The following is a 26875-nucleotide window of genomic DNA, read 5'->3' as shown; positions in this document are numbered from 1 at the left end:
AAAGAACACTTAGAGTAGATTTTGATCTTCATAAATTGTAACAGCTGGGACTGCTCACAATGATTTTCCACATTAAAAAATGCCAGTGACATCTCTAAAATCTTAGATTTGGCAGAGGAAAATAGTACGTATAGCCAATATAATGTCTGGTGCATCTTTTATTCAAAACTAAAATGGTATTCCATGTCATGCATACTTCAACCAAAGCATGCATTGATACAGAATGAGAGAGGAAACCTTTACAAGGCTTACACAGAAACAGAGAGCACTGCAACTTTGAGGTCACTATGAAGCCATTAGAAATTTTAATCTTCTAATTTGAAACAAAGAACCTTCCAAATATCACAGATGTGAAGTGGGACTAGAACAAGCAGTCAACCTAGCAGGGCTGTCCGAAACAAAGAGCTTCTTATATCTCACAGTAGAAGGGAAGATTGTGAAAGGATTGTCAGAGTAGAGAGGAAAAAAAAAATTAGAAACATTAGAAATGTGTCCTGAAGAGGACTAAGTTGCCTGTTCTGAAATGTGGTAGAGGAGTGTAAGAGCATGAAACACCATTCATAATGTTACAGGAATGGTTAACTTGAGACTTTTATGCCAAATTTGAGTCTTTACTGTCCCTGTTTTCCTCATCTGTGAAGTCCTAAAGGAAACTTGCCCTTCATAGTTCAAGGTTTATTTCCTCAAAACGTTATACCTCTGAAAACATGGAGCTGCAGAACCCAATGCCAATGCTTGAACTACCTGTGGAAATCCTACCGCCACTGGTTACTGTTCAAAGGATTAATTTAAGAACACCTGGATATTAAATGAAACTTTTGTCTTCAATGCCTGTCTCACAACTTCAACAATATTAGCTTTTGAATGGCATTTTTCTTCCTCTTTTGAGAAGCACTGCCTTTGCCTGTGACACCATTTATGCACCACATGATGCTCAGGAAGCAATTTTCTCATATCTGATCTTCAGCCTAAAACATTCTCTGTATTCAGAGTAAACACTGGGAGTTGTGGCCCTGATAGATTAAGGATTTTGTCAGAGAAGAATGTTTTTGAAGGACAAATGTCCTAATTCACCAATATCATATTTTAAACAAACTAAAAAGACCAAGTCAATCCAGGCATTCACCTTTGCCACCAGCACCATTTCCCAAGCATTACAAACCACATAAAAAGACAAAGGATACTTCAGTGTCAGTCCAGAGAGACCTGAGCCAAGAAATACCTTTCCAGAAGGAAGATCACAGACATTGAGATCATATGCCTGAACGAAGGTAGAATTTTTGACTTTCTTGTGTTTTCAGGACCAACTTGAAGAGATATTAGCTAAGAAAGATTTAAAGCCTACCCACCCAAGTGAAGAGGGCAAACCCCAGATTTGGATACACAGTCATTGTTGCTGCCATCTGCTGTTTTCATGTGGAATGGAAAAATTTAAAATTTCTTTTTCCCCCTACCATATTTTTTTCAATTTTTAAATGCAGTCATGTAAGGATGATTAGAGGGAGAGCTTTCTTTTTCACAATTCTTGATTTAAAAATGCAAAATTATTAATTTGACCCGATAAATTTTCCTTTAATGTAGTTTTACAGCCTATTTCAGGGTTGGATTTGGAGTTTTTCGTTCTGGTTGTGTTGGGTTTGTGGGGTTTTTTTTTTTGGTTTTTTTTTGTTTGTTTGTTTTTTTGTTGTTTTTTTTTTACATGAATTCCCTTTGGAGATAAAGGAAAAAGTTGTCCACTTCTAAAGAAAAGCAAAGAAAACAGATTAATAGGGGAAATAATGTATTCATTTGGGTGTATTACATACTTTCTATGAGTAAATTTTAATTGGATGACTTGCATAAATGGAATGTAAATTTGTCTACAGCACAGCATGGTTTTGGTGCTTTAAAAGCCAAAGTTCAACTGCTGATGTCATTAATTAGGAATCATAATTAGTAAATGTAGGGTAGGTAAAGGAAATGAAAACAAATGTGCTTCATTAACTATTCTTCAGGCACAGGTAAATATGAGTTCATTCACTGCAACTGTGCTCTGCATGCCTGAGACAGCCTTATTAGGAATACAGTAATAATCTCCTGCCTTTGATTATAGAATAGCTAACTCCCCTGGTTACATTTGTTAGGGATCCATGACTAGGAATCAAAGTGCAAAGCAGGTTTGAAGTTTCCTCATTTGCCCCTATTCCACTATGAGCCTGAATGACCTTGGAGGTCTTCTCAAAGCAGGAGATACTAATATGAATGGTTTTGATGACCATTAGGAAACCAAGATTAGAATTTTATTTTCTTGATTAATTGTTTTGATACTAATAATATTTATTCACAAAGATACAATCAGTTGCTGCATCAGACTTTGAAAGTGATACATCATTTCTGTAGGACCAATCTGAATGCTGTGTGTCCCTGAGCCTGGCAGAAGCTCCTTCCTAGAGCCACATCTTCTCCTGGGCAGTGAAGTAAATGTCTGATACTACAGATTGGAAAATAGCAATGACTAAAAGCTCAGCTGTACCTTGTTGGTATGCAGAGAGCAGCTTTGCCCTTAAAAGTGTTTATAGATAGCTATTATTGCAAAATTAATATTTTTTGAATGGCAATAGAGTTTCTTTCCATTTTATTTCAGTTTAGCCCATGCTGACCTGTTGGTCTTCACTCTCCAGCCCATGTCTTACACTAAGACCCTTGTTGGTGCTCTCAGCCTGTAGAACAGAGGATGGCCACTGTGATGCTCACTGAACTAGGAATTAAATGCTAACATTATCCTTTCTAAAGGAAAGCATCACACACCTGCCTGCTGGATAATAACCAGGCAACAGAGTGGTTATCACAGCTTAAAAAGGTAGAAATGGAAATAGGAAAGAATCCCAAGCTCCCAGAGGGGACAAGGCCAAACATGAGAGATAAATCTTTTCCTGAGGAAGACATAGCTGAAAGACAATAAAAGAGTCCTTAAATTGGGCAGAACAAGAGGACAAAAGAAAAACAAAATCTCTTAAACCATGTCTGTTTATTTTTTTTATGATGGGGTGGGCTGCAGCATGCCAGCCTGTTTTAAAATCAACACTTCACAGCAAGAAACTACACAGCAATGCATCACTTCTCTGCAGGCACTTCCTTCCCCTGACAAATGGATCAGGCACAGTAATAGCTTAACCAGAACTGCACCGAGGGGCGACCAGCACTGAGGGAGCAGGATCTGTAGGAAATAAATCTGTATTTATTTACAGACACATACACAGGCACACAGCTTATTGTGCAGAGCAGCTTCTTATTGTGGAAAACGAAATGTATGAAATGCAAAGCTACGGGAGATGTTTTAACACTCAGGGGGGAAAAAAAAAAAATAAATTCCACATGTTACGCTAATTTATTCTGTTCCCAAGGGGGATCTCCATAAACTTCTCAGTCAAAAAATCAGCTCCTCTTCCAGCAGTTTTAAAACTTATTAGTTTGCACTCTTTGTTAACATCACTAACCTGCTAGGCTTACATTTTCCTAATTTTTCTAAGAAAGGAGAACAGAAAATGGATTGTTTGAGAGCTCATCACAGCGCTCCTGAGTACAAGCTGAAGCACATTTTTCCTGAGGCAGAGAATAAACTGCACCCTAATGTAAACGGCTGATACAGAGCCAATACACCAATTTATGCCCCAGCTAAATCCTTAACTTAGCACTTATGTAAGACATTAGACTTTTATAGCACTTGGACCAAGGTAGGAATTCATGAGGAGCTCACTAATTTGAGAAAACAACTTGAGTGTGCTTTTCAGTATGACAAACTAGACCACTTATCCAATTAGGGAGAGATGAAGGAAGATAAATTCTATTTTTCCAGCTTTCTGAAATGTTTTTCAGATTTTTCTCATTTAATACAAGCTTGATACAAAGATGCAGAATAAAATTTTTAAGCTGTTCTTTAGTTAAAATGCTAAGCCTTTCCCCCATGAGTAAAAAAAGGTATTGTGCATGGAGAGTTTTAACTATCTCTGCTCAAATTCTGCCAGTTTTTTTGAATGCTTAGGAATCACACTGAATCTGCTCATTCCCCACCAGGGCTGGTAAATGAATTAGCACTAGAGCTTTGCTATTTTTCTGTTACTCAGTAGACACATTTGTAGGAGACTATTAATTTTTTTTTTTTTTAAGCCATTAATGTAATGATGGGAAATTTAGCATAAGCTAACAGAGATTTGTAGGTTCTACACCTGAACAAAAATGTGCATTTAATGAGGACCACAGGAAATGATGCAGTCCTTGCCAAAGAGTCATTAATGCCTTGGAAATTTTGGGATAATCAACATAAAGAAGCAACCTGTAAACTGGATTTTTCAGGATATGGATGCTTAGCCTATCCTCAAAATTAAGCCATCTCTATTGAGTCTCCATTATAGAGATTCTCACAAATCATTACTATTATTTAAAAATTTTTGGCTTTTTTGACTGACTGCAAATTGTATTTGTGCTATTAAATGAAGACATCTGAACATTTGTAAATAACTTTGCACACTGTACTGAAAATCTATTTGCAATAAAATGAAAAACTATATATGCAGAAGTGAAACAGAGATTAGCTCTCTCTGAAAGTCAACTTCTATTAGATTTTATGTTAATCAGCAAAAAAGTAGTAGCACTATGAAAAAATACTATGATCCATCCTACTACTACTACTAAAAAAAAAAAAAAAAAAAAAAAAAAATCTCCCTAAACTGAACTTAGCCACTGGAAAGCTTTTGGCAATCTCTAATAATTTTTGTTTGGAAGGACAATTTCTGTAGTTACTTTTTAAGACAACAGGGATGCTTAGGCATGTGTTAACATCAGACCTCTAGCAATACTTAATAAAACTACAGGAAGCATGTAGACAGCAATATCAGAAAGACTTGGCTTCTAAAATTCATTCTACAGGAACAGCTTGGTGTCTTTAACAAAGAGAATGAGGATAGACATAGCAGTTAATTCATCCTCATTTCAAAAATCCTAGGTCATATTTTTGTTAAACATATAATTAGAAGCCTTTGAGGAAGTTTTCTTAGTTCCTCCCAAGTTCCTGACAAGACTCTTAGTGGCCTCCAGCTCATTCAGCATTACAGGTACTGATTCATGCCCCTGGATAATTTAGAGACTGAACCTTAGGCTGCTTCTTGGGGGAGGCAAAATCCCAGTCCAGAAAGAAAACCTGCAGAGACTCTGTGATGAAGGTAGGAGAAGTAACCTCTATAAGTCAGGAAGAAGTAATTGAATTTTTCTCTAGGTCAGGCATCAAATCTTTTCCCTTACATCAGTGACCCCTGGGTACTTGAGACTCACTTGACAGAGTTAACAATATCCCATGCCTTATGGCATGCTAACAAAGTTGTTCTCAAAGTTGATCAAGGCATCATAAAGAACCCACCTAACTGCAAAGAATCTCAAATGATCACGGGGAGAGATCCTACACTGATTACACCACCAGCTGGTTACAAATAGCATCACCAATTCTCTTTTTCCTAGCTCTGCAGGTAGAACAGGAGAGAGGTGGGATCAGACTTCAGGCTTTCTGACTGCTCATTGCCATCTGGGCTTGTGCTACTCACCCTGAAGAGGTGCACCAGAAAAACTGCAGGAGGGACAAGTGAATCCTGTGAGAAGTACATTTCTCTTTCTAAACAGCAAGATGAAATGGCTCAGGTTCAGACTCCCAACTTCATGTACAAGAATCTCAGCAATTTCATTTTCAGTTGTTAATAATGTTCATGTTTCCTCAGTGGAAAAATGCTTAAATGTAATTTACATTCAAGCCACCGAAAGGTTATAAAGAATTCCCAGGCAGAAGGCTGCTCAACCATGTCAATTCAAAAAACCATCAAGACAAACATAGGTATTCTTGCAAGATGTACTGTTCACAAACCTGCAGTCCAAGGAAAATGTGCCAGAGGAATGAAACAATGGGGGAAAACCAGCCTATTTCCTTCAAGGGCTGTGTAAATATCTCTGGAATGTGTATTTCAGGGTAACCTCCTTCTGGGGTTTGCATTTTCCATAACTTCCCCTGTAAGAGGGAGACTCGGTGTGTGCGTCCAGGTCCCCAGCCAGGGTCTGTCAGCCTTGCCTGCTGCAGTCAGCAACACCAAACAGATTTAGTGCAGCTGAGGCACTGGCTCATTGCTCACCAGCTATTCTGAGAAGCAGAGCTTAGGCTTTGCCTGTCCCAGCATAGATCCAGCTGCCTCCTGAAGCAGTGGGAGTCACAAGGGGTCGGGCTGCAATGCAGGGGGAGGGAGAGCATAGAAAAGAATTTACATCTCCCAAACTGTGAATGTGTCAAACTGATGTGATACCTGCCCTGTAGTATCACATTCTTTTCTCTCTATCTTTGCTATCTATATGTGCAATAAAGCACTGCATGTTTAGCTGATTTGAAAGTTGAGATGGGATATTACAAGTTTACTCCAATCTTGAATAGCATTATCTTTCCTAAGCATCAAAACATAAACTAGAGGGAGACAGTAACTTAGCTTGTTAAAACTTTGTAACAAGTCTCTCAGTCCTATTTTTGAATCACTATCAACAGAGACAGTAGCTAACCCCTTAAATCCCTATACAATTCCTTCCCCCTCCAAGTCAAACATTAGTACTATAAATGAGATAAGAAATCACCTTTTCCTTAGGGTTTGCACCTGGAACAGTTATACTGTTAACCAGTTTACAGCTATGTTAAATAATTTGCCAGTACCTGTCTGAAACCGACACAAATAAGAGCATTTTTCCTGAAATTGTAAGTTCTTCCATTCATCAGCCAACTAAAATTGTTAAAAATTACATACACATGGCCACATATGTATTTACTACATTTTTTTTTTTGCTGAAATTCTGCTTGTGTATTATCTATACTGCAATTACATCTGTTGTGTACATCACAAAGACAATCAATAAATAAATTAATGCTTCAGTCAAAATCCCACCTAAATTTACAGAACTTAGCTTAGACATAAGAATTTAAAAGCTGGAGTTTGTCATATTTTGTTAAGCTCTGCATAGTGCTAGCTCTTCAGAAATTCCTATATCAAGTCACACATAAATGAAACTTTCTTTCCAAATGTCTCAGTTTTGTTCAGTTCCTTAACTCTGCAGGCTTACTTTTAAAATATTGGAACCAAATCTTGGGCTTTCAACAGTTCTCCAGTACAATACTCATGTTCAATATAAGATCATGCAGAACTGGTTTTCTTCTTTTCTTTTTTTCTTTTGTTATACTTCCATACAAGCTCTGCACAACTCATTCATGCTCCTAACCAATTTCAGTAGGGATGAAACATTTTGACACAGATGTATGATGCCATCTTCACTTCTGTATCTCAGTTTCCAGCCTACAAAATAGAGGAAACACCTAAAAATGTAAGGATGTTTGCACTACCTCACTCATGGATGCATGTATCTGAAGGATGGTTTCAAAAAGCTGAAGAAGGCAGCTGGGCTTGCTTTTTTTGTTTGGTTGGGACTTTTTGTTTAACAAAACAGCACACCTGATGCACTCAAGTCCCACATGAAGAATTTGCATAAGGCTCTGTCTCCGGGAAGGGGACTTTTTTTCTGAAGAAAATTGTGCACAGGTTCTGAATTCCCAGGGCACTTTGCTTTTCTTAGCTTGAGGAGATTTCTCTCTGTGTACTCCCAATGCTCTGAGCATCTTGGAAACCTGCCCTGAGGCAAGCAATAAATGGGGGGTGGGGAGATAGGACTGAAGCTGTAGTGCCTGGCTCTTCTTGCTTTTGTTTGTAAAACAAAACATTCTAAAGGGAATTTTGACTGGAATATACTGACTGCGGGGCTCATTTCTCATAGCTAAAAGACTATGAAAGTAGACTATATGAAGCCATTCTACAACATACTCCAAGTGCAGGTAGGAACTCTAACACCTGGTGTAATTAAGACCAGACCTTAGAGGCTAATGGTGGCTCATTTATAGCAGATCGACTACAGGGCATCTTTGTTGACAAGACTACAGGATGTATGAAGGTGGATTATTAATGTAGTTGGCAGGCAGCTGCTCTCAAATTCATTGCTGTGGCAGCTGTTCAGCAAAATTTGCTGGAAAATCCAGTGGAGATTAGATTTTGATGAAAAATTTCAAGGCGCTTTTCTCAAACGCTAGCAAGCGCAAACCTCCAGGGTTTATTGAATATTGCAGATAACGATGCTTTTGCCTCAGCGGATGGAAGGTGCTGGGAAACGTGGGCTGCTCGCAGCAGGTCTGTGCTGCTCTCCAGCTCCGCGTTCTCCCCAGTCCCGTTCAACAACATCCACAGCCTGTCATTAGCGGGCCCAGCTGCTAATGCCGGGGCCGATGTGAGGCAATTACCCACGTCTCTGTGTAATTGCGGCACTCGCCTGCAGTGCATTGCAGGGAAATACTTATAGCAAAACAGGATGTTGCGATGGGTACGGAGCTTTTCCTGACCAAGGAGAAAGTGCGTCATACAACTTGATGATGTTGCTTAACATACGAAATCGCCTTGGCTGGGCGATTAGATAGTACGCAGCATGGCTGACTTGAATTTCTGGTCCTACTTTCTCTTTCGCCCCGACATCAAGCACATGGCTGGAAGTTACAGGAGCCGGTCAGGAACCCGGCTGGCTGGGAGCGGGGGGAGTGACTGCTTATACCCAGGTCTAAGAGAGGCGAGGGTACAGAAGTGACAGTTCCCCTGGCTTAACATCAGTGAGGAAAAACTTCCCCGAACTAGTATGAACAAACATTTTCAGATTCACCTAAGAATTTTGACTGCTGGGGTGATGACATTACGTCGCCCAATTAACCCACCCAGAGCCCTCCCGACAGCACAAGCTTTTGAAGGTGAACCGAGGTGCTGCTGCTGACCGACCCACGCCGGGGAAGGCGCGCTGGCCCCGGCGCTGCCGCTCCCCGCAGCCCGTCCCGTCCCGTCCCGTCCCGTCCCGTCCCGTCCCGCCCCGTTCCCCGCGCAGCCCCGCGCTCGGGGCAGCGGCCGCAGCCGCAGCTCTCGCGGGAGCCGCGGCCCGAGGCGCTGGGCGCTGCCCGCCCGCCGGCGGGGGCTGCGGGGCCGGGCCGCCCGCAGGGGAAGCGGCGGCTGCCAGGGCGGGCGGAGTCGGAAGCACGACAGCACGGGGCGCTGGGGCGGCGCTGGTGGCGGGGGCGGGAGCAGCTCGGCACTCGCTGCCGTGCTGGGGTCGCGGCGCAGGACGGAGCCGGGCAGCGCCGGCCCCGCAGCAGCAGCGGGAGCAGCAGCGGCAGGAGGAGCAGGAGCCGCCGGAGCCGCCTCCCGCCGCCCAGCGCGGGGAGCCGCCGGAGCCGCTGCCCCGGGCGGCTTGCGAGCGCCGGGCTGCGGCGCCGCCGCTGCCTGCCGCCGCTCCGCGGGTGAATGAACCTGTCCCGGCCGAGCACGGCGGCGGCTTCGCTTCGGGCTCCGGCAGCAGGCTCCCCCCGCACAAGATGGACGGTTTCGCCGGGAGTTTGGGTGAGTGGCGGCGGGACGGGACGGGACGAGGCGCGGGCAGCCCGCCGTGCGGCGGGGCCCGGGGCGCGCACCTGCGGCCGGCGGGGATGCCGGAGCCGCGGCTGGGACTGCCCGGGGCCGGCCGGGCCGGGGCGTGCGAACACCGCCCGCCGCGGGAGGGGAGGGGATGCCAGCGCGAAATCTGGTCAGCTTCAAACCATCTGTTGCGAGAGCTCCGGCTGCACTTGCCTTCTTTGTTCTTCGCTCGCCGTGGGTTTGCACTTCCCCAGAGCTAGTTGCTTGGCTTCGGGCTGACGGTTCAGCTTAGGTTGTGTGGGTTTCTTTACAGTGTTACTCTGTTTTTTTGTCTCTCCCTTTTGCTCCGGGCGGGACGGACGCCGCCGGTCCGGTCGCAGCCGGTGTCGCTCCGGGAGCCGCGGGCAGCTCTGCCGTGTCCCGGCGCAGAGCGGCTCCAAGGGGAGCGCAGCGCCCCTGGAAACTTGGGGGCGCTGGCGGCATCCGCGGGAATGTTAGCGGGGCAATCGGCGCCTTCCCAGTGTCCGAGCATCCGTCCGTGCGCCCGGCGAGCCCTCCCGGCTGCCTGGGCGGCAGGTTCCTCTGCCGGAGCCCCGGCGTGATCCACAGTATTTAGTGCTTGCTCGTGTAAATGTTGCCAGAAAACTGACAGGCTGCGCTGCCTTCAGTTCTCTGAAATTCTCACCAGTTTCTTGAAGCAAAAATACTCCACCAGCCCAGTTTTTGACTTGTTTGAAGGATGGATTGCATGTGTTACCAGTTTGTGCTTGTTACAATGTGAACCGAACATGTATCCAAATGTAAGAGTTGTAAACCGTGTAAGTTTCCATTTCTGCACATTATGAGACCATTGGCTTTGCTGTGCGGCTTACCTGCTGTTCTCATCATATTCAGTGCCGCTGCATCTATCGCAGGCATTTCGTGCTCAAACTCACTCCATCTTTTGTAGAATAATAAATCTGCGCCTCTTAAAAATAAGATTAATTTATTTTTACGTCACTCCCGTAAAGTCTGTAGTAACAGTGAATAGTTCTCAATTTTCTGGAAAAATTGACTCATTTAAATACTTCTGAGTGTGATCCTAACCTTTCAGGTTTTTGAAATGTCAACTCCAGCATTTTGGGCATCTCTCCAAACCAAACTGGTGCACCATAATTAACAGTATGCTTTGGTAGTTTGGCTCTCTGCCAGGTATACTGTCCTTGCTCAAGTAACTGCCATGGCCATTTTAGATCTGGCGATCAGAAAGCGACACATGCAGGAATTGTACGGGTTCTGTTCCCAGTTTTTTCAGGGAAGATTGTGCCTGTGGGTGACATATGCAAATGTTCCATGGTTAATATTTATGAACCTCTTAACCCAGCAGAAGAACTGATCACCATATCAAAGCACACCGATATTGCTTTTAACTCGTGCAGTATTGGTCCCGCGAGGTCGATATTTAGAAATAACTGCTTTTTGTTGGAAGTAGAAAAAACTCAATTATTATAAAATAATAAGGCTTTGCTTTCTGACGTGGAGGTTCTCAGTGAGCAGTGGCATGGGATCATCATTGCTCAGACCCTTGTGCTGGAGCTGTGATGGGCTCATTGGGGCATCCCGTGTGTCTTATTAAGGGAGGCTCCATCTGGACCTTTAATTTGTTTCCCTGTTTGTTCAGGAAGGCGCTGTGATATTATGTGTATATAACGAGGATTAAGCTCAGCTCAACCTTTCAAAATGTGTATTATGATATTCACTGCTAGTTGGCCTTTGATTTTGCTCTTGTGGCAAGCAGTGATGAGCAGAGGTTTTCTGGACTTGGGCTTAGGGCAGGGCATTCCCAGAATCTTTTGCTTTGAAGTGTGAAACTTTACGTGACTTTTTTGTTACCAGATTTGAATCATGCTGCTTAGTCCTCTACTGTATTTATAATCACTTGTTGGCTCTTCTAGCTGCTAATGAGCACATAGTGTTCACAAAGATGTGTGAATTGTTCTGAGACCTCTTTTTTTTTAAACGTCCCTAATTAAAATCTAATGGCTTGAATTTAATTAGCTGTCTGCTAAATGTCTTTTAGGAAGGCCATAAATTAATGTAATTTAGAATGAAATGTAAAAATTAATTAAAATTATTGTTGGCAAAACTATGCTGTCTATGTATGTGCATGCTCAACCAGTCAAGCAAGGTTATTAGAGAGCAAGTTGTCCTTTTAATGCCTCTTGTCATTATCTGGAAGGCAAAATGTTATTACAGATTGTGCCCTCTAGCACAGGCAGAAATACCTTCTTGCATGTCTCTTATAGTTGAAAATACTTTACGCAGCTGTTTTCTTTTGGCTTCCACGTTGAAATTTTTATGAGAATAAACAGATGAAAGAAATCATTTTATATGTGATTTAGAAAATTGTTTTGGTTATTGGCTGACTAAGTGCTTATGTAGCATTCTGCTTACAAATATACAATTACTGTATACTGTAAAAAAATAAATCTATATATTATGAGTTAACTTGCACGGTTGAAATAGGTATTGATTATTTTGATAAAGCACTGAGTTATTTCCTGTGCACTGTGGCTTCAGTTCTTTTAGAATATCACAGTGATAATTGAATCCCATTTATTGTCTCAGGCAGGACAGTCATATCTCACATTTGGCATTGCCAACCTGACGGTTGTCAGAGGGCTCAGTGGATTCTGGCCATCCACTTCTGAATGGGAACAAGAAGTCTGTGAACTTGGACTGGGCGCCTGGGCTCTATCCTTGTGCCCTGGCTGAGACAGGAGCTCAGCGTGGGCGTCTGGCTCTGGTGCTGCCAAATTCCCCTGCCTCTCAGGGTCCTCATCAGGGCAGAGAAAGCACTGCTGATTCTGCCAGAGGAGTCAAGCAGAGAGTTCTTGCAAAAGGATAAAAAAAAAAAAAGGCAAGAAAGCCCATGTGGGAAATAGCACAGCTAAGGCTGTCAGTAAGTGTTGTCCTGCTTCATCCCTCCTCCTGTTTGTTCTGCACTACTGCCCTGCACCCTCACTGGTGCCTGTGAGCCCCAGGTGAGCTGGCTCAGACATTCCCATCAGAGAGCTGCCGGACTGCAGAAGACTGACAGTTTTGCCAATAGTAATTTTGATTTTTAGGTATCATCAAGGTTTGCTGCCTTGCTGCTTGCCCCTGCTGTTTTGGTGGGTTTTTGCCTAAATTGGCTTGTTGGGGAGTAGGAGAAGCATGACAGGTGGTGGGAGGGAAGCAGTGGGAGCCTTCAGCTGAGGGTAGGTGGGACCAGGTGGTGCTGTGCAGAGCTGTCAACTCTGAGAGAGATTTTGCTGGGTCGTGTCTAAGGTGAGATCTGCTAGATTTAGACTCAGGAAGAGCCAGCTGTGACAGGCTGCCTGGGGCTGGTGAGGAGTGAGTGCTCCTTGCTGGACAGTTTTCCATTGCTTTTAGCAGCTGCATTGTTTTCCCTTCTGAGAAATCTTCTGCTAAGTGAGCTCTGTAACAATAACTCATGGTAAACAAAGATACGGAAACATTCATCAGATTATATTAAAAAAAAAATCACTGCAGCCTTTTCCAAGTTTGTCACCAGTGTGTGATAACAATGTGGAAGAAAGTATTTCAAAAAGACTCTCTCCATTATTGAGATCTGTGGCAGAATAGTAACTCATTAAAATCGGAGAAGTCTCAACTTCTGATTTCAAACCGTGGTTTTTGTGCAACTGTGCAGGATGCCCTGAAGGTTAGAAGGAGTCTTTCTGAAGAAGTCTTTATGGTTGAAAATATTTTAATAGAGAAATTAAAATCGCTTTTCCCTTGATGTCTTAGGAAAGCAGAATAATTTGGGATTTTTTAAAAGATTCTTTGAGCCTGTGCATTTTGTTTTCAGAGAAATAGAAAGTAAAGGAGAGCTGGAATTATTGCTAAGTGGAGATCATTGCTTTGCTCTGCTGTTGTTACTGGAGACATAATAAAAAATATTCTATTTTTTTATAATTTTGTGTAGTATCTGCATTTTGTTCTGTCAGTGTGTATAGCTGCTAACTGCAGTTTTTATCATATCGTTTTGCCCCATTTCTTTTCCTGGGTATTGTGTCAGGTAGTTTCTGAGGCAGTGTTATGAGTATGGGCTGCTGCTCAGCCCTGGAGGAACCAGCAGTGTCTGTTGAACCTGTGGCTTTGCTAAAACCCAGTAAAGCTTCTCCAAAGCTCCCAGTCTGTGGGGGCAGAGCTGGTCCAGGGCTCAGGGTAGCTCAGAGAGAGAGGATCTTGTGGTCACTGGTTCTGTGAGCCTGGAAAGCGTGTGTGCATGATGATTCATCTCTGGCTGGGCTCACTACCCAGAGAAATGAGTGTGTGGGGTGTTTGTCATGTATTTGGGCTAGAATATTAAGTTTTATCGTTGCCCGTCTAGACTGCAGAAGTGGCCGTGGTGCTGCAATGCGATTGCTCATGGCAACAGCGAGCTCAGCCTAATTCACAGGCTCTGCTCCTGGGATTGCTGTGCGCTATTGTTGCTGTGCTGGTCTTCTTAAAAATAAAAACTTTGGCAGGACATCACTCTCCCCTGCCTGAGAAGGATGGCCTTGGCTGGTGCCAGGGGAGATTAAACTCCAGCAGCAAGGAGGGAACAGGCTGTTTGCTTTAGAAACTTGGTGGTGGCGGCGGCTCACCTTTTGCTAAAGAGGTCTTTAGTTCATGTGCAGTGAGGAGGAACCCTTTGCTCTCTAGCCAGCTGAAAAGCAAAGGGTTGTGTGTTTAAAAAACAATCCTATTTTTGCACAGAGTAATTGGCAATATTTACTCTCATTGTGAGTAGTAACTCAACACAGGAGCCTGTTAGAACTCCTTTGCTTAGAATTTCTCCCTCCTTTAGAAAGGCTTTTAATGCTTGGGATGCTTAGAATAATTTCTGGCCTTACAGTGTATTTTTCTTATTCTTTAACTGAATACTTTTGATATGGTAGTACAGTTATCTGACAGCATTGTCTCTTGTCTGAAGAACTTACTCTGAAAGGATTTTTTCCTTCTAATGCTTTATATCATGAAGTATGTCAGAGGGAAAAAATTGGTCAGGAGCAGTGGTCTTGGAAGTTCTTTGAAGCAGCATTTTGTTTTGTAAGCATTATTATTATTATTATTATTATTATTATTATTATTATTGTATTGTTAGTAAGTACAGGGTGATCTGCATGCCACTCCTTGCTCTTCAGAGCTGCTTCCCTTCTTGGTGTGGTTTGTATCAATTACTGAGGTTTATTTTTCCCTTCTCTCTTTAGGTCCTTGCTAAACCTAATCCTTAATGAATGCAATTGTAAGGCCAAGAATGCTGTTCCTGTTTTACCCGCACATAATGTAATGGGAAGGGTGTTAGAGGATAATTAATTTTATAGCACATGGCATGTATGATGACAGTGCAAGTCTCTCTGTTCCTGCTGGTGTTGAGCATTTCTACTAGGGCTATTCTTCTGTTTAGGAGGTAAAAATCACCTCATAAAGAACTTTTCATAAGCTTCACTAGCTTCCTTTCCAAGAAGTCTTTCCTGCAGTTACTTTTGAGCTCAGATAGAACCATGGCTCACCTCACTTTTTCCCTCTCTAAACAAGTAAGCACCAGGAGTTCAAAGAGTAATTACTTGCCTCTTCATCTACTTGTTTAAATTGATGTAGAATTCTAGTTTTCTGTACTTTTCTTTAATTGAATGCTGAAGGATGGATAACTGGATACCACATGGTAATGTGCAATTTATTTTGAGAATTTGAGTGCTCTTTAGGAAGTACACATATGGGCATTCAAATTGCAAATGCTTATGCCCATGGAGCAGCTTTGAGTCTGATCTGATCATTCAGTAATTCAGAGTGGATAGATGGTGCTATGGAAGAGTGGGATGTGGAGAACACCATCAACATTAAAAGCCTGAATTTATTGCTAAATCTTGAAACATACAAAAAGTTTTTTCTCATTTTGCCTTTTTTTTTCTTTTCTTTCTCCTTCCTGCTCCATTTCTTATTTTTGCTTAGCTTTATTTTTCGCTCCATGATGCAAGTATTCATCCTACAAACCATCAGTGAGTGCTACAATATTCTTAGGCTTCCCACCCGAAGATTGGGTTGAATGAACTGGAGTTTTTTAAATTAGTTTTTTTGATTGTTTTGCCTCTCAGTGGGTTGCATCTTTTGCTTATCCTCAATAGTGTCAGCCTAACTTGTTTACTAAATATAGCTGTGTCTTGTTGTTCTTTGCTGGTTTCTTGATCCCTTTCCTGACTCTTTCATGGCCACACTGCTCTGCTTTGCATTCAGTGCTGTTGGTAGGGAAGGACAGCTACCTTTTTAGGAGTGTTTGGGAAATACAGTTTCTTTGTTTGGTTGGTGTGTTCAATGCCTTTCTGCCCATCTAGTGATGTGGATTGCATGCTCTTGCATCTTCTTAAGCAAGATATTTTTGTATGCAAATCTGTCTTATTGCAGAAGTAGGCTTACTCTTTGTATTTACTACCTCTTCTTCCTGGAGCTGCTTGTACTTGTGAGTGACTCTTGTGCATAATAGAAATGCAGTGTGAGGGACAAGAGCAGGAGCAACAGCTGTGCACTGTAAATGGATGTATTTTGGATGTGATATATTCTGTACAATTACATGGAATTTCTAATGTATTAAATTGAAGAAAAATACTCATTGTTGTCTGTCACCTAGTTCTCTAGTTTTGCTGAAGCTCCACTCATAGCTGTAAATGCAGTGTTCCAGCCTGGAGATGGCTCCCATTTCTCTGGCCATTTTTGAGCTTAAAAAATACAGCAGGGGGGAAGCTGAAACCAGGCTGGTTTATGTCTGATTGTATTTTGGATTTGTGTAAACATTCTTAATGCATCAAGCTAAATTGGCAGGCTTTCATAATCCTTTGGGAAAATTGGGAGTTTGAAACCCAGAGGATAAATGAAAAAAAAAATGGTTCTAAGCCCCAGATTTGGCTCCCTAAAGGGATGTTGTAAATTAGTTAGATCTAGAAATGTGGTTTAGTTAAAGTAAATGAAAATGAGTTTTCATGAGAACCTTATAATTTTGAAGACAGAAGAGTTGGATTTCTTCATTCTGAGTTGAGACACAAAAGCGAGAAAATGGCTGTTGACAAGAAATTTATATTTGCCGTCCAAACAAAGAGGTAATGATTTCACCACTTTTTATGGTTTTTAATGAAATGATGACATAAGGGTACTAGAAATTGTTTTAAAATGCTTAAACTCAGTCAGTGGCTGAGGTAAGCAAGGCAGCCTGCACATGCATAACTAATTTAACAATCCCAAATATACAAAAGATGAATGGTATAACTAATAGTAAACTGTAAGGAAACTAAGTTACTTTTTTGAGAACAAAAAAAAATGTTGCTTTTACTTCAGTGTTCTTTGTGATAGCTTTGTGCCCATCACTGTAAAAAAGAACTGCAGTAGGGTGGGCTCGTTTGTTTCCGTCCTCCTTTATTCTTGATCACAAGCAGACCATGCCATTTCCTTAAGACATTTCCTGCTGTGTGTGCATTATATGGACCTTTCTTTCATTAGAACTCAAGATTTGCATTGGCAAGCTCTGTTTAAACATAGGAGAGTAGAGACCAGTCTCCCAGGTTCAGTTTTTGAGGAAGGATGTCACCTCCCCAGACTAATATTTTTAGTCTTTTTTATATATCTTCCAGTACTTCTGGCTCCTGTAACTAATGGGCAAATTTTAGACTGGCTTTGAATTGTAGATATAATTGTAGATCTTGTAGACATAATTCTTCAGGTAGGGCACAAATGACTGAATTCCTTTCCAGAAGCAGATGATGTTGGGGCCACATGGAATGGAAGGAAAAGGGGCTGCTGTTAAAGATTTTCCACACATCTCTGGTTTGGTGTAGATGTGGTGGTGAAATCACTCTCTGAGTAGGAGCAGTTCTTAGGTCATTGCTGCTCACATCCATCTGGGATTCTCTGGGAGCAGAGGCCACTTCAGATATGTGAACATGCATTGCAGTTGGCATGGTTTGAGAGTTATTTGGATGCATTTTGGTTGAATGGACTTCAAGAGCATTTCTAAAACTGCTTTTTGGTATTTCCAAAGAGAGGTGTGGAAAGGAGGAAAGAACCTCCAGAGGTAAGAACCATAAATTAAACTGTTTCAGCTGCAAGATTCAGAGACATGGCAATACTCATGTCTGTGTAGTATCACTTAGCTTCTTTAAACAAGAGCTCTAACAAGGAGGTAATTACAACTTTGTTTAACTATGAAATTCTGCATTGAACTGCTATCCCCTCCTCTCCCAGCGTGTGCTGTGTTAATGCCATCAGAGAGACCTGGCAGGAAATCAGCGGTTTGTGTGGCTGTGGTTCTTGCTTTCTGAATTCTAAACATGTCCATTAAAACCATGAGGCAAGAGGGATAATAACAGGCAGTACAAACTCTGTTTCTGATTTTTTTTTTTCAATAAGTTAAATTTATTTTTTATATTCTTTCATAGGATAAGCATGAAGCAGCACTGAGTCCATCTGCATGTCTATTTTCTCCAGTTCTGGACTTTTTTCTGTGTTTTCTATAATCTGTCACTGTAGTATTTTCTGGAAGATGCTTGGAGGGATGAAGTGTTGGTTATAAACAAAGAGTTGGGTGATTTGAGATACTTTCAAAGGAGCTTTAAAAATAGAAATTGCTTCTCTTCCTCTTAAACATAGAGAAAAGTGGGTCTTAGGCATAGTCATAGAAAATAGTAAACAATTCAGATGATTGTGAAGTTGTTTTTTTTTGTTTTTTTTGTTTTTTTTTTCTCCCTGGACACTTTATTTGGCTTATAAGTGGTTCATTAGAAATGATATTCCAGTATGGCACTACTCCTGTCCTGTCTGCTAGAATAACTAACCTGAAGTGTTGATACAAACTCTAAAATAGGAAGAAGCAATTGCTGGCCCCCAAGTGCTGGAGAGCTTTGGGTGGTGCATTGGCAAAGTCTGTCCAGCACATGAAGCAGTAATGGTATTACAAACTGATAAACATTCTTATGATTCAATTGGAAAATCGTCAAACTGTGGAGATAATTTCTGTGTGAGATTAACATCATGCCTCAAGCTTTTGCATGTTAGCTGGTTTAGGTGCAAAGAAAACAGATAGAAGCTGGCAATCTTCAAATTTGTAAGCTTTGAAGTTTAGAACCACTCCAGCCAAGAACTGAAAAGCAATCCCACTTTAATCATGATGTGGACAAATACAGACTAAAAGTTATTGTTTATTTACAAAATGGTTTGGCTTGGAAAAGACCTTAAAGATCATCTAGTTCCAACTCCCCTGCTGTGGGCAGGGATCCCTTCCATCAGAACAGGTTGCTCCAGGCCTCATCTGATGATAAATTTAATTTTAAAATAGGCTTCCATTTTTCATTTTTAGATGCCAAACCTATAGATGTTAATAGTTGTTAGTTATTTAAACTTTGGAGGGATTCAAGTTGTCAGGTTGGTGGATGTTACCAAGCTTTGATTTTAGTGTATTGCAGAATGGTTTATTATGGGTTAAATGTCATGGTGTGTGTTAGCAAATTCAGGAAATATTTGTTTGGAGGAATCTTATATTGCTTTTTCATTGGGATAATTTGTCAGTGAGCCTCTGTGGTATTGTGTAGAACTCTAATCTGGCATCCTGTTTGCTGAACTGGAGATAGGAGACCAGTTTTCTTTATATCTACTCATCTGAGTTTTAAACAGATTTTTGATCATTCATTTTGTGTATATGTGCCAGGCTTGTGACTCTGCTACAGGAATGTTTGTATGTGTGTATAGTAGTCTACTTCTTGAGAAATATGAGGTTGGGAGAGCATTTTATTTGACTTTTAGTAGTCAAATGTTGAAGTCATCATCCACCTCAGAATCAAGGAGTGTAAAATGTTTAGTACTGGATTGAGGTATTTGAAGCATTGTTAGAGTGGAGTTTTTACCTAGTTTCCCTCTCTGCCTATCAGCTGAGTTATTGCCTAAATGATACAGGTTTATGTGTATCTTGTAAGTGTGCTTTTAATTATCTGCATTTACTTAATTATTACTTGCAGCAGAAATTTCAATTTCCTGCTCCTATAGCTACAGCAGCTTTACCAGCAAAAGGGCTCTAACTTGGCTACTGGTTTTTGTGAATGAATGGAAACATTTGCTGTTTGTTTTCTGTAGATTACAAAGGGATTTTTTCCCAAAGCTATAGATAAAATGTCAGGGAATTGTGGGGAACTGAAAGAGAACTGACAAGAAAGCTTGCATAGAGTATTTGCAGCCTATATTGTATTTATCAGTTTGTGCAGATTTGTGTTTGATAAGACTGCTTACATTTGCCTTTCAGCCTTTAATTGAAGTTAATTTAAACAGATAAAATTTGAATAGTCCTTATTTTAGCTTCCAAAACTAACTGGGCAATTTCCAGACTCTAGTGTCTCCATATGTGTGTATATATATAGTACTACACCCACTGACATCCCCTACCCTCTCCTCCAGTTTTATTTAAAGGATTCACAGTCTGACCACCCTCTCAGTGAAGGAATTTTTCCCAGTATCAAATCCAAACCTGTACTGATGCAATTTCCTGTGTTGTATCACCCCTCACCTTATATATAACATATCTCTTATGTAATATAGCCCTATCTGGACTTACTTTTTGTATGTGTGATCAATGCACCTTTTGGTTTCCTGTCAGTATTACTGGGTCTTGATTATCTTAGGCACTGCAGTATGCATTTTTGTTTTGAAAAACTTTAAGCTAACTTTGAAGCAGCTTTTTTTGTTGGTCTTCACCATCTTACTATTTATGGGTCTTTTGCATAAAGTGTATGAGTTAAAACTCAAAATACCTTCGAAGTTAAACTAATTAGCAGGCAGAAGAAGATAGAAATCTTTACTAGAAAGAAGTGACTTGCTTAAGATGAGCAAGAAGCTGCATTTTGGCAAACGGCTCTTCTGTATTTTCTATTATCTTTGGCTATGTATTTTTAGAGGAAAAATGGGTAGGGTTGATGTAATCTGAGAGTGGCCTGTGACTCTTAACTCCAGTTTTCCTTATCAGCTTAATTACTCTGTGATGTTACCAACTCATGAGTTGCAGTTCTGGCTTAAAAGCCTCGGGTATTGGCTCCTGCCTTTGATCTGCATCTTTCTTTGTTGAGAAACAGGGATGCAGAACCAGCCATTTCATAGTGATTGTCACCTGCCTCAACAACTTTAATGTTTAATCCCCCCTTCTCTGTCTGTTTTTCACTGAATGCCATTTAACTTAAAGTTTTTGCTGGAAAGCTCTTGAGGTGGTGTATGGCATGCTTGCCATGTTCACCATGCTTATCATGGCCTACTTTATGTCACATCACCCTTTTTCTAATCTGTGCTCTCCTCAGATGCTGACTCCTAGTGGTTTCAGCATTACAGAAACAATTTTTGGTCTCTTGGAAACAGAATAGGTTTAGTCATTTATCTCTTGTGCTATGTGAACCATTCATATTCTCAAAATGGAAAACTCAGTCACATTGATGCCCTGATAACTTGGTGTCTTTCTGGGCCACTTCCAGGGATCTTGGAGCAGGAAGGTGCTTTTGCTTTTATACTGGCTGTTCAGTATAAACGTTCTGCTCCTCAGTTCTCTTCTAACAAAAGCCATCCTTCTTATTAAATAAGATAATGGCTGCCATGTGATTTTCTTCATTACCCTCTTCTCTTCTAATTTTTTGTGTGTGTACTTGTACTTTTGTGTGCTTGTGTACTAAAAGCTTTGGAGGACCATCTTTGCTAGAAAAACACTGAAAGTAGATAAGTTCCTGCTTATTTAGAAACGTGTTAGAGCTATACTTTTTTAACATATAACAAATAATCATAGAGGCATTTATATTAGTTTTTTATCCTGTGAAGTACTTTCCACTTATTTGTTAATCATTATTGGTTTGATTGTCTTGTTTGACGTAACTCATTCTTCCAAGAAAAAAATTTCAATTTTTATTGCAGCAATTACATGTGTACAACATGAAACTTAGAAGGAAGTGCAACATCAGATCATTGGGGAGTCTGTGGTGCTTTTGCAGCTAATTTTTATGTTTTGTGGTGTTAAAGTTAATGATTTCTTACTGTGCACACTATTTCACATGCGTAGTGTGTATTTTATCTGCTTTATTACTGAGAGTATTTTTTTGAACCCACATGAGTCAATGTAATTAGTAGAAAACTTATCTTTGGCTTTGTAATTGAACACGGTTGTATTTAGGTGCTTTCTAGTGCTGCCTCTTTTATTGATCTGGCAAGTGACTTGTAACAGTCAGAGTAGTTACAATTACCAAGATGTACTGAAGCTCTTCTGTTACTGTGAACTTTTTATTGCCATGTGTGCTGTTCTGCTCTCATTTTGCATTTCACTTTTCTATGCCCTTTTGAGTAAGCTCTGTATCAAGTAGTCATCTACTTTCTACCTACATAAAAACCCCTCTGTTTTAGTTTTGAGGCAGTAATTTGTAGTCTTTTTGTAGGTCAGTGTTCCTGTTTGTATAAGAATGTTTCTGAAAGTGTCAGCAAGAGCAAACCAGATGGAGTCAAGTTCTGATGGTGTTTTCACTGCATCCCCTGCTGGGAGGATGGACAATGCACTGCTGCCTTTGGGAATGTGCTTTGCTCTGTGTGTGAGAGCTCATCTTGCTGTGCTGGGGAAAGAGATGTACCCATCCCATGGCTCAGACCCTGTGCTGCATGAAGCTGTGCTGGAGGACTGCAGGGGGCTGCTGAGAGACAGCTCTGGCAGTAGGGGACACCAGGCTTGTGAGTGTGACTCTTCTGTCTTGGGATGTAAATAATTTTTTATTTATTTCTTTTTTTAGCCTGCCTTTATAACCCCTCTTCAGGTGAATACTGAGTACTGGCTGTATTTGAGGGCAGTAGGGTGGGGAAAACGAAAGGTGAGCACTTGAAGCCCAAATGATTTCTTGTATAAAATGTTTAGGGTTAGATGTGTGCCCATCAACATGATGAGTGTGTTTCTGCAGAAAATCAGCTCATTCCTGATCTGAGTTGCCAGGCTGGATGGTTTATCTCGTGGTGACCCCTCTCTCACATGCCCAGGGTGACAGCAGCAACTCTGTTCTTTTAGTGGTGTTGGAGAAACCCTTGAGTCTTTCTGAGGAATTTTGAGATGCTGGATGTTGTGGGCTCAGCTTGCTCTCCCCAGGGAGCCCAGGGCAGGGGCTGCAGCACTGACATGTCTGCCTTTGGCTTCTGTGGGTCACTGGCAGTGGGAGGTTACTGGGAGCATCAGTTTGTCACTGTCTCTCTGGAGGATGTGGGGAGGTGAGTGGGCAGATAGTGGCCTGAAAACTTGGTTTGGAAACTGTAAAGATAACACTGTTTAAAGAAATATCAGAAGATTGGTGTGTGCTGCCCAGTATGGGCAGCCTGTGGTCTGGCTCCCCTTTGCAAGGTGGGTAGAGCTGGTTCACTCTACACACAAGGGTGAAAATATCTCCTTGATGTGTGGCTTGCAGGGCAGATGCTGTGGGGGAGGAGGAACAACTTGGTGTGGTAGTGGAGCAGCTGGGGAGACAGTTGGATGCTTTTGAACATCCCAGTACTCTCCAAATCCCAGCAACTTTCTTCTCCCTCTGCTGCTTTTCCTCCGCTTCTTCCTGTTGTCCTCCTGCCATTCTCAAAAAGAGTGTGTGAAAAGACAGAATGGATTTTCCTTTTCAAAGGTTTCTGGCAAAGTCCAATATTACACATCCACCTATGTCATTGTGTCTTCTCACAAATGAAGCATAAGCAAACATAGTGCTGTTTTCTTAACAAAACCAACCCCAAACTTAAAATCAGCTAATGATGTAATTATCCCATTTAATTATCATTATTTGTCTTGCTGTCCTTATTAAGGCAGTTATGCATATGTTCCAGATGAGAAAACGTGTTTTAATTTTATTTTACTGTTGCTGTATGCTAAATAAAAAAATAAGCCAGCCTAATTCCCTTTGAATGTAGATTTTGTGGAAAATGTATATTCCCTTAGAATGTAGATTTTATGGAAATATCTGAGATTAAGGAGTCAATTTTAACTTAATTTACAAGACTCAATTTTGAGCTTCATATTCTAAAGCTAGTGTATTGTGGAGCAGCTAATCATAGGAAAGTCAAATAAGTATCAGATTACAAAACTTTTCTACATTAAAAATATGACCATATGTTCCTCTGAATAATTCCAGATGGAAAGCTGCTGGTTTATAATTTGTTTTATATTACATTTCTTCAGAATTCTTTCCTTATTTTTTTTTTCCTTTTGTTGTTGTCATGAACATAAATTGTGAATCCAGAGATATATTACAAGCAGGGAAAAAAATAAAAGAGTAAAATAATAAAAAAATTTAAACAAAAAGTAGTAGTTTATGCCAGCAGAGTTTTAGGTTGGACATTATGAAAAATCTCTTTACAAAAGGGTTGTAAAGCACTGGAGTAGGCTGCACAGAGGAGTGTTGGGGTCACCACCCCTGGAAGTATTCAAGAAACAGTGTGGCACTTGGGGACATGGTTTAGTGGTAAACATGGTGGTGGGTCGACGGTCACACTTGATGATTTTTAAGGGTCATTTCCAACCCTAAGGATTCTATTTCACTTACTAAGCTGTGTAAATCCCATTCCCCAACATTTTGGTTGCATACTTAAACTGACAGGGGCATCAGGTTTGGATTGGCCATACAGACTTTTTCATATGCTATTATGGATGCTCACACTGTAGAGTACAATTCTTTTTTCATATGTATTTTAAGAAGAATATTCAGGTGCTTATTGAGGGAGTTCCCAGAGTGAATGTGAAAACTTTCAAATAAAAAGGGAAAAACTTGTGAAAGTTACAGACCTCTGAAAACATGCAAAAAATATAATAAAAGTGGTTTTGCAACCTTAGTTCTGTTTGCCAACAGTAGTGCAGCATGCAACTCCTTTTGAGAGAAACATACTCTTGAGAGCTTGTCAGCTTATTTTCTTTCATGACTCCTCTTTTTTAAAATAGCCTTGTGTTACAAAAACCTTAGAAATAGGCATAAGTTTGGTTCATCTTTTCAAAGACAGTGGTTAAATATTTCATAGCAGTAATTGCAGCTGCACTTTCATGGCAAGGTGAGAAAAATGTAATTTTAGGTTATAGTTAATGAAGTTGTAATTGTATGGGAGTCATTTGGGACTCCCTCACTTCAGGATTGGTTGTATAATCCTTTTATCCTCCTGCCCTGGGCAACTTGATCATTCTTGATCCCTGTGTGGAATTGCAGTTCTGGTCCCTATTGGTCCTTGCTCACCCTTTATGACAGAGCACTATCACATTTATTCAGGATAATAATTTCAATTCTTACTATTTGTGTCTATTTGGAGCATTTTTCTTGCATCTTTTTGTTTCCTACTTTCTCACACAGTTTCAACAGTATTTTATATGTTACTGTTGTTACACATAATAACTGTTCCTTTGTTAATAGTTTCTTTATGTTTAACTTCACTCCAAACATCATGTGGGGTTCACATGCAATATACTAACACAGATGATGAGCTTTGCATAAAAAGTGCCTGTTCCAAGTTGTTTTTTCATCTGCATCCTCCCTTGTTTTATTTCTGCTGCCACAGTAAAATGTCAAGGCTTTAAGAAAGGCTATGTACTGAATTCACTTCATGACAGACGAAAGAATGGGGTTTAGTTTTGACAATGACAATCACAAGGTTATAATATCTCAAAACTTATTTCCATGTCTGGAAACTTTATTCTTCTTTTATTACTTCTTGGGGCTAAATATTGATTCAATTGGTGATTATTCAGGAGTCATGTGAAATGCAAAATGCTTCAGAGCCTTGTGGTTTGAAGCCTTTAGAGGCTTGCCCCAATGCCTTTCAGTGGGCCATCTAAGAGGTTCTTTATGTGCTTTGCTGAGGTACTAACTGTTTGTGTCTGCAAAATGGGGATTTTCTTTTTGTAATGCAGGAAAAGTGAATTTTGTGATTTGTGTTTTTTACAATAAGTGTGTGTGTAATTAAAAAAAAAAAATCTGATTATTTTCAACAATGTTGCAAGTATGTTAAGCTTAAGAGAAATCATCTTGATTTCTCAAAAGACATCATCTTTGTTGAAAAGTGCAATTTGAGTAAAATAGTTTCTGGAGTACAGAACCTCCTGTACAGTGCTATTTCTGAAATACTGCTAGGAAAAAGGCCAGGATTAGAAGGGGAGCAAAATTTAGCAGTATGGAGGACTGGGATTGCTAATGGTAAGCTTTTTCTCATGCTTGTGAATGTATCATTTTTATGGTCTTTTAAAGAAAGATATTGTGATATTTCTCCTAGTCTCAATTACTTCTGTAGTCATCTTTATCAGTGGTTTAGACTTTTTTTTACTCAAATTCTATACTTTAAAGGATTTCACCACTTTTCTATGAAACCTTTGCCCTGGTCCTTTAGCATTTTAGATGAAAACTGTCCTTTGCAACTAGAAATTCCCATAAACTTACTTGCTTCTCACACAGAGTAAGCTTAAACCTATTCACAAGCCCTTGTGTGTAAAGAGGAGGGTGTTTGCTTGCAGTTGCTTTGAGAAACAGGGGAGTGAAGGAGCTTTTGCAATGTCAGGCTTGTTTGTTCAGTTGCTGTTATAACAACAACCCCCTCAGAACTGCTGCTTTGTAAATGACACCCTATGTACTGTTAATTATTTTTAATTCTAAAATTAATTCTATTTGGTGAGCATTTAACCTGGAAAGCTTGCCTTGACATGTAAGGCCAATTAGCTGGCATGGTATGGTGTTCTTTGCACACATTTTTTTATTTTTTAAAGAGTTGATGTAGCAGCAGTGAGGCACCATCTGACATTTAAGGTTTGTGATGGTTCCTCTGCATTAGGATTTCAGGAAGACACTGTCACCACACCCATCAGCAGCTCCCTCTTCTCTGGGGACTCCTTTTCCTGGTATTTCCTATGGTGCCTGCGAGATTCAGCTGTTCAGAATGTGACTTGTTTTACCAGGTGACCAGATTTGCTCAGGAGTCAGAAGCCCATGAGAAAAACCATTGCAAGCTGGCAAAACCTCCCCAACTGTGCCCTTGGAAGGATGGAAAGCTCTGTGTGTGTGTGATATTTTGGAGTTAATTACAACAGAAACTGTATTTTGGAGCAGAAATGTGTAGGTCACTCAGTTACATCACCAATTTTCTGTGTGGAGCACAAGGAAGATGGTGTGCAGTGGGTCCACAATCATCATGAACCATGGCTGAATTGGTTATCAGTATTTCATCAAGAATTGTCTTTGAGTAGAAATCAGGCAAGAAGAGCACAGGCCCACCTGGAAGTGATTTGCTGTGAGTATGAAAATGTAAAGTTTGACAAAAGGAGAGGGATGCTGTAAAGGGAGGTGTGCTTGCTTCCCCCAGCACATCCT

The 26875-nt window shown here is 40.8% G+C and overlaps 1 protein-coding gene across 5 annotated transcripts in view; it reads left to right on the top strand.

Moving 5' to 3' along the window:
- The first annotated feature begins 8229 nt into the window (after positions 1 to 8229).
- Positions 8230 to 26875, top strand: part of EML4 (EMAP like 4) — a 145591-nt gene continuing 126945 nt past the window's right edge. The window contains exon 1 of one of the 5 annotated variants that reach the window (XM_079297523.1): positions 8230 to 8833. In XM_079297523.1, the coding sequence (XP_079153649.1) occupies positions 8725 to 8833 (109 nt within the window). In that variant the 5' untranslated portion in view covers positions 8230 to 8724. Of the gene's footprint in view, positions 8834 to 8914; positions 9474 to 26875 lie in introns of those variants that run through there. The other 4 variants (XM_079297522.1, XM_079297518.1, XM_079297517.1 and 1 more) reach the window with 4 other exon arrangements.

This window comes from Erithacus rubecula (genome assembly GCF_903797595.1).
Source record: "Erithacus rubecula genome assembly, chromosome: 2".
Taxonomy (NCBI): Eukaryota; Metazoa; Chordata; class Aves; order Passeriformes; family Muscicapidae; genus Erithacus; species Erithacus rubecula.
Note: the sequence above shows the minus strand (reverse complement) of the source record. Positions and strands in the feature narration are given on the sequence as shown.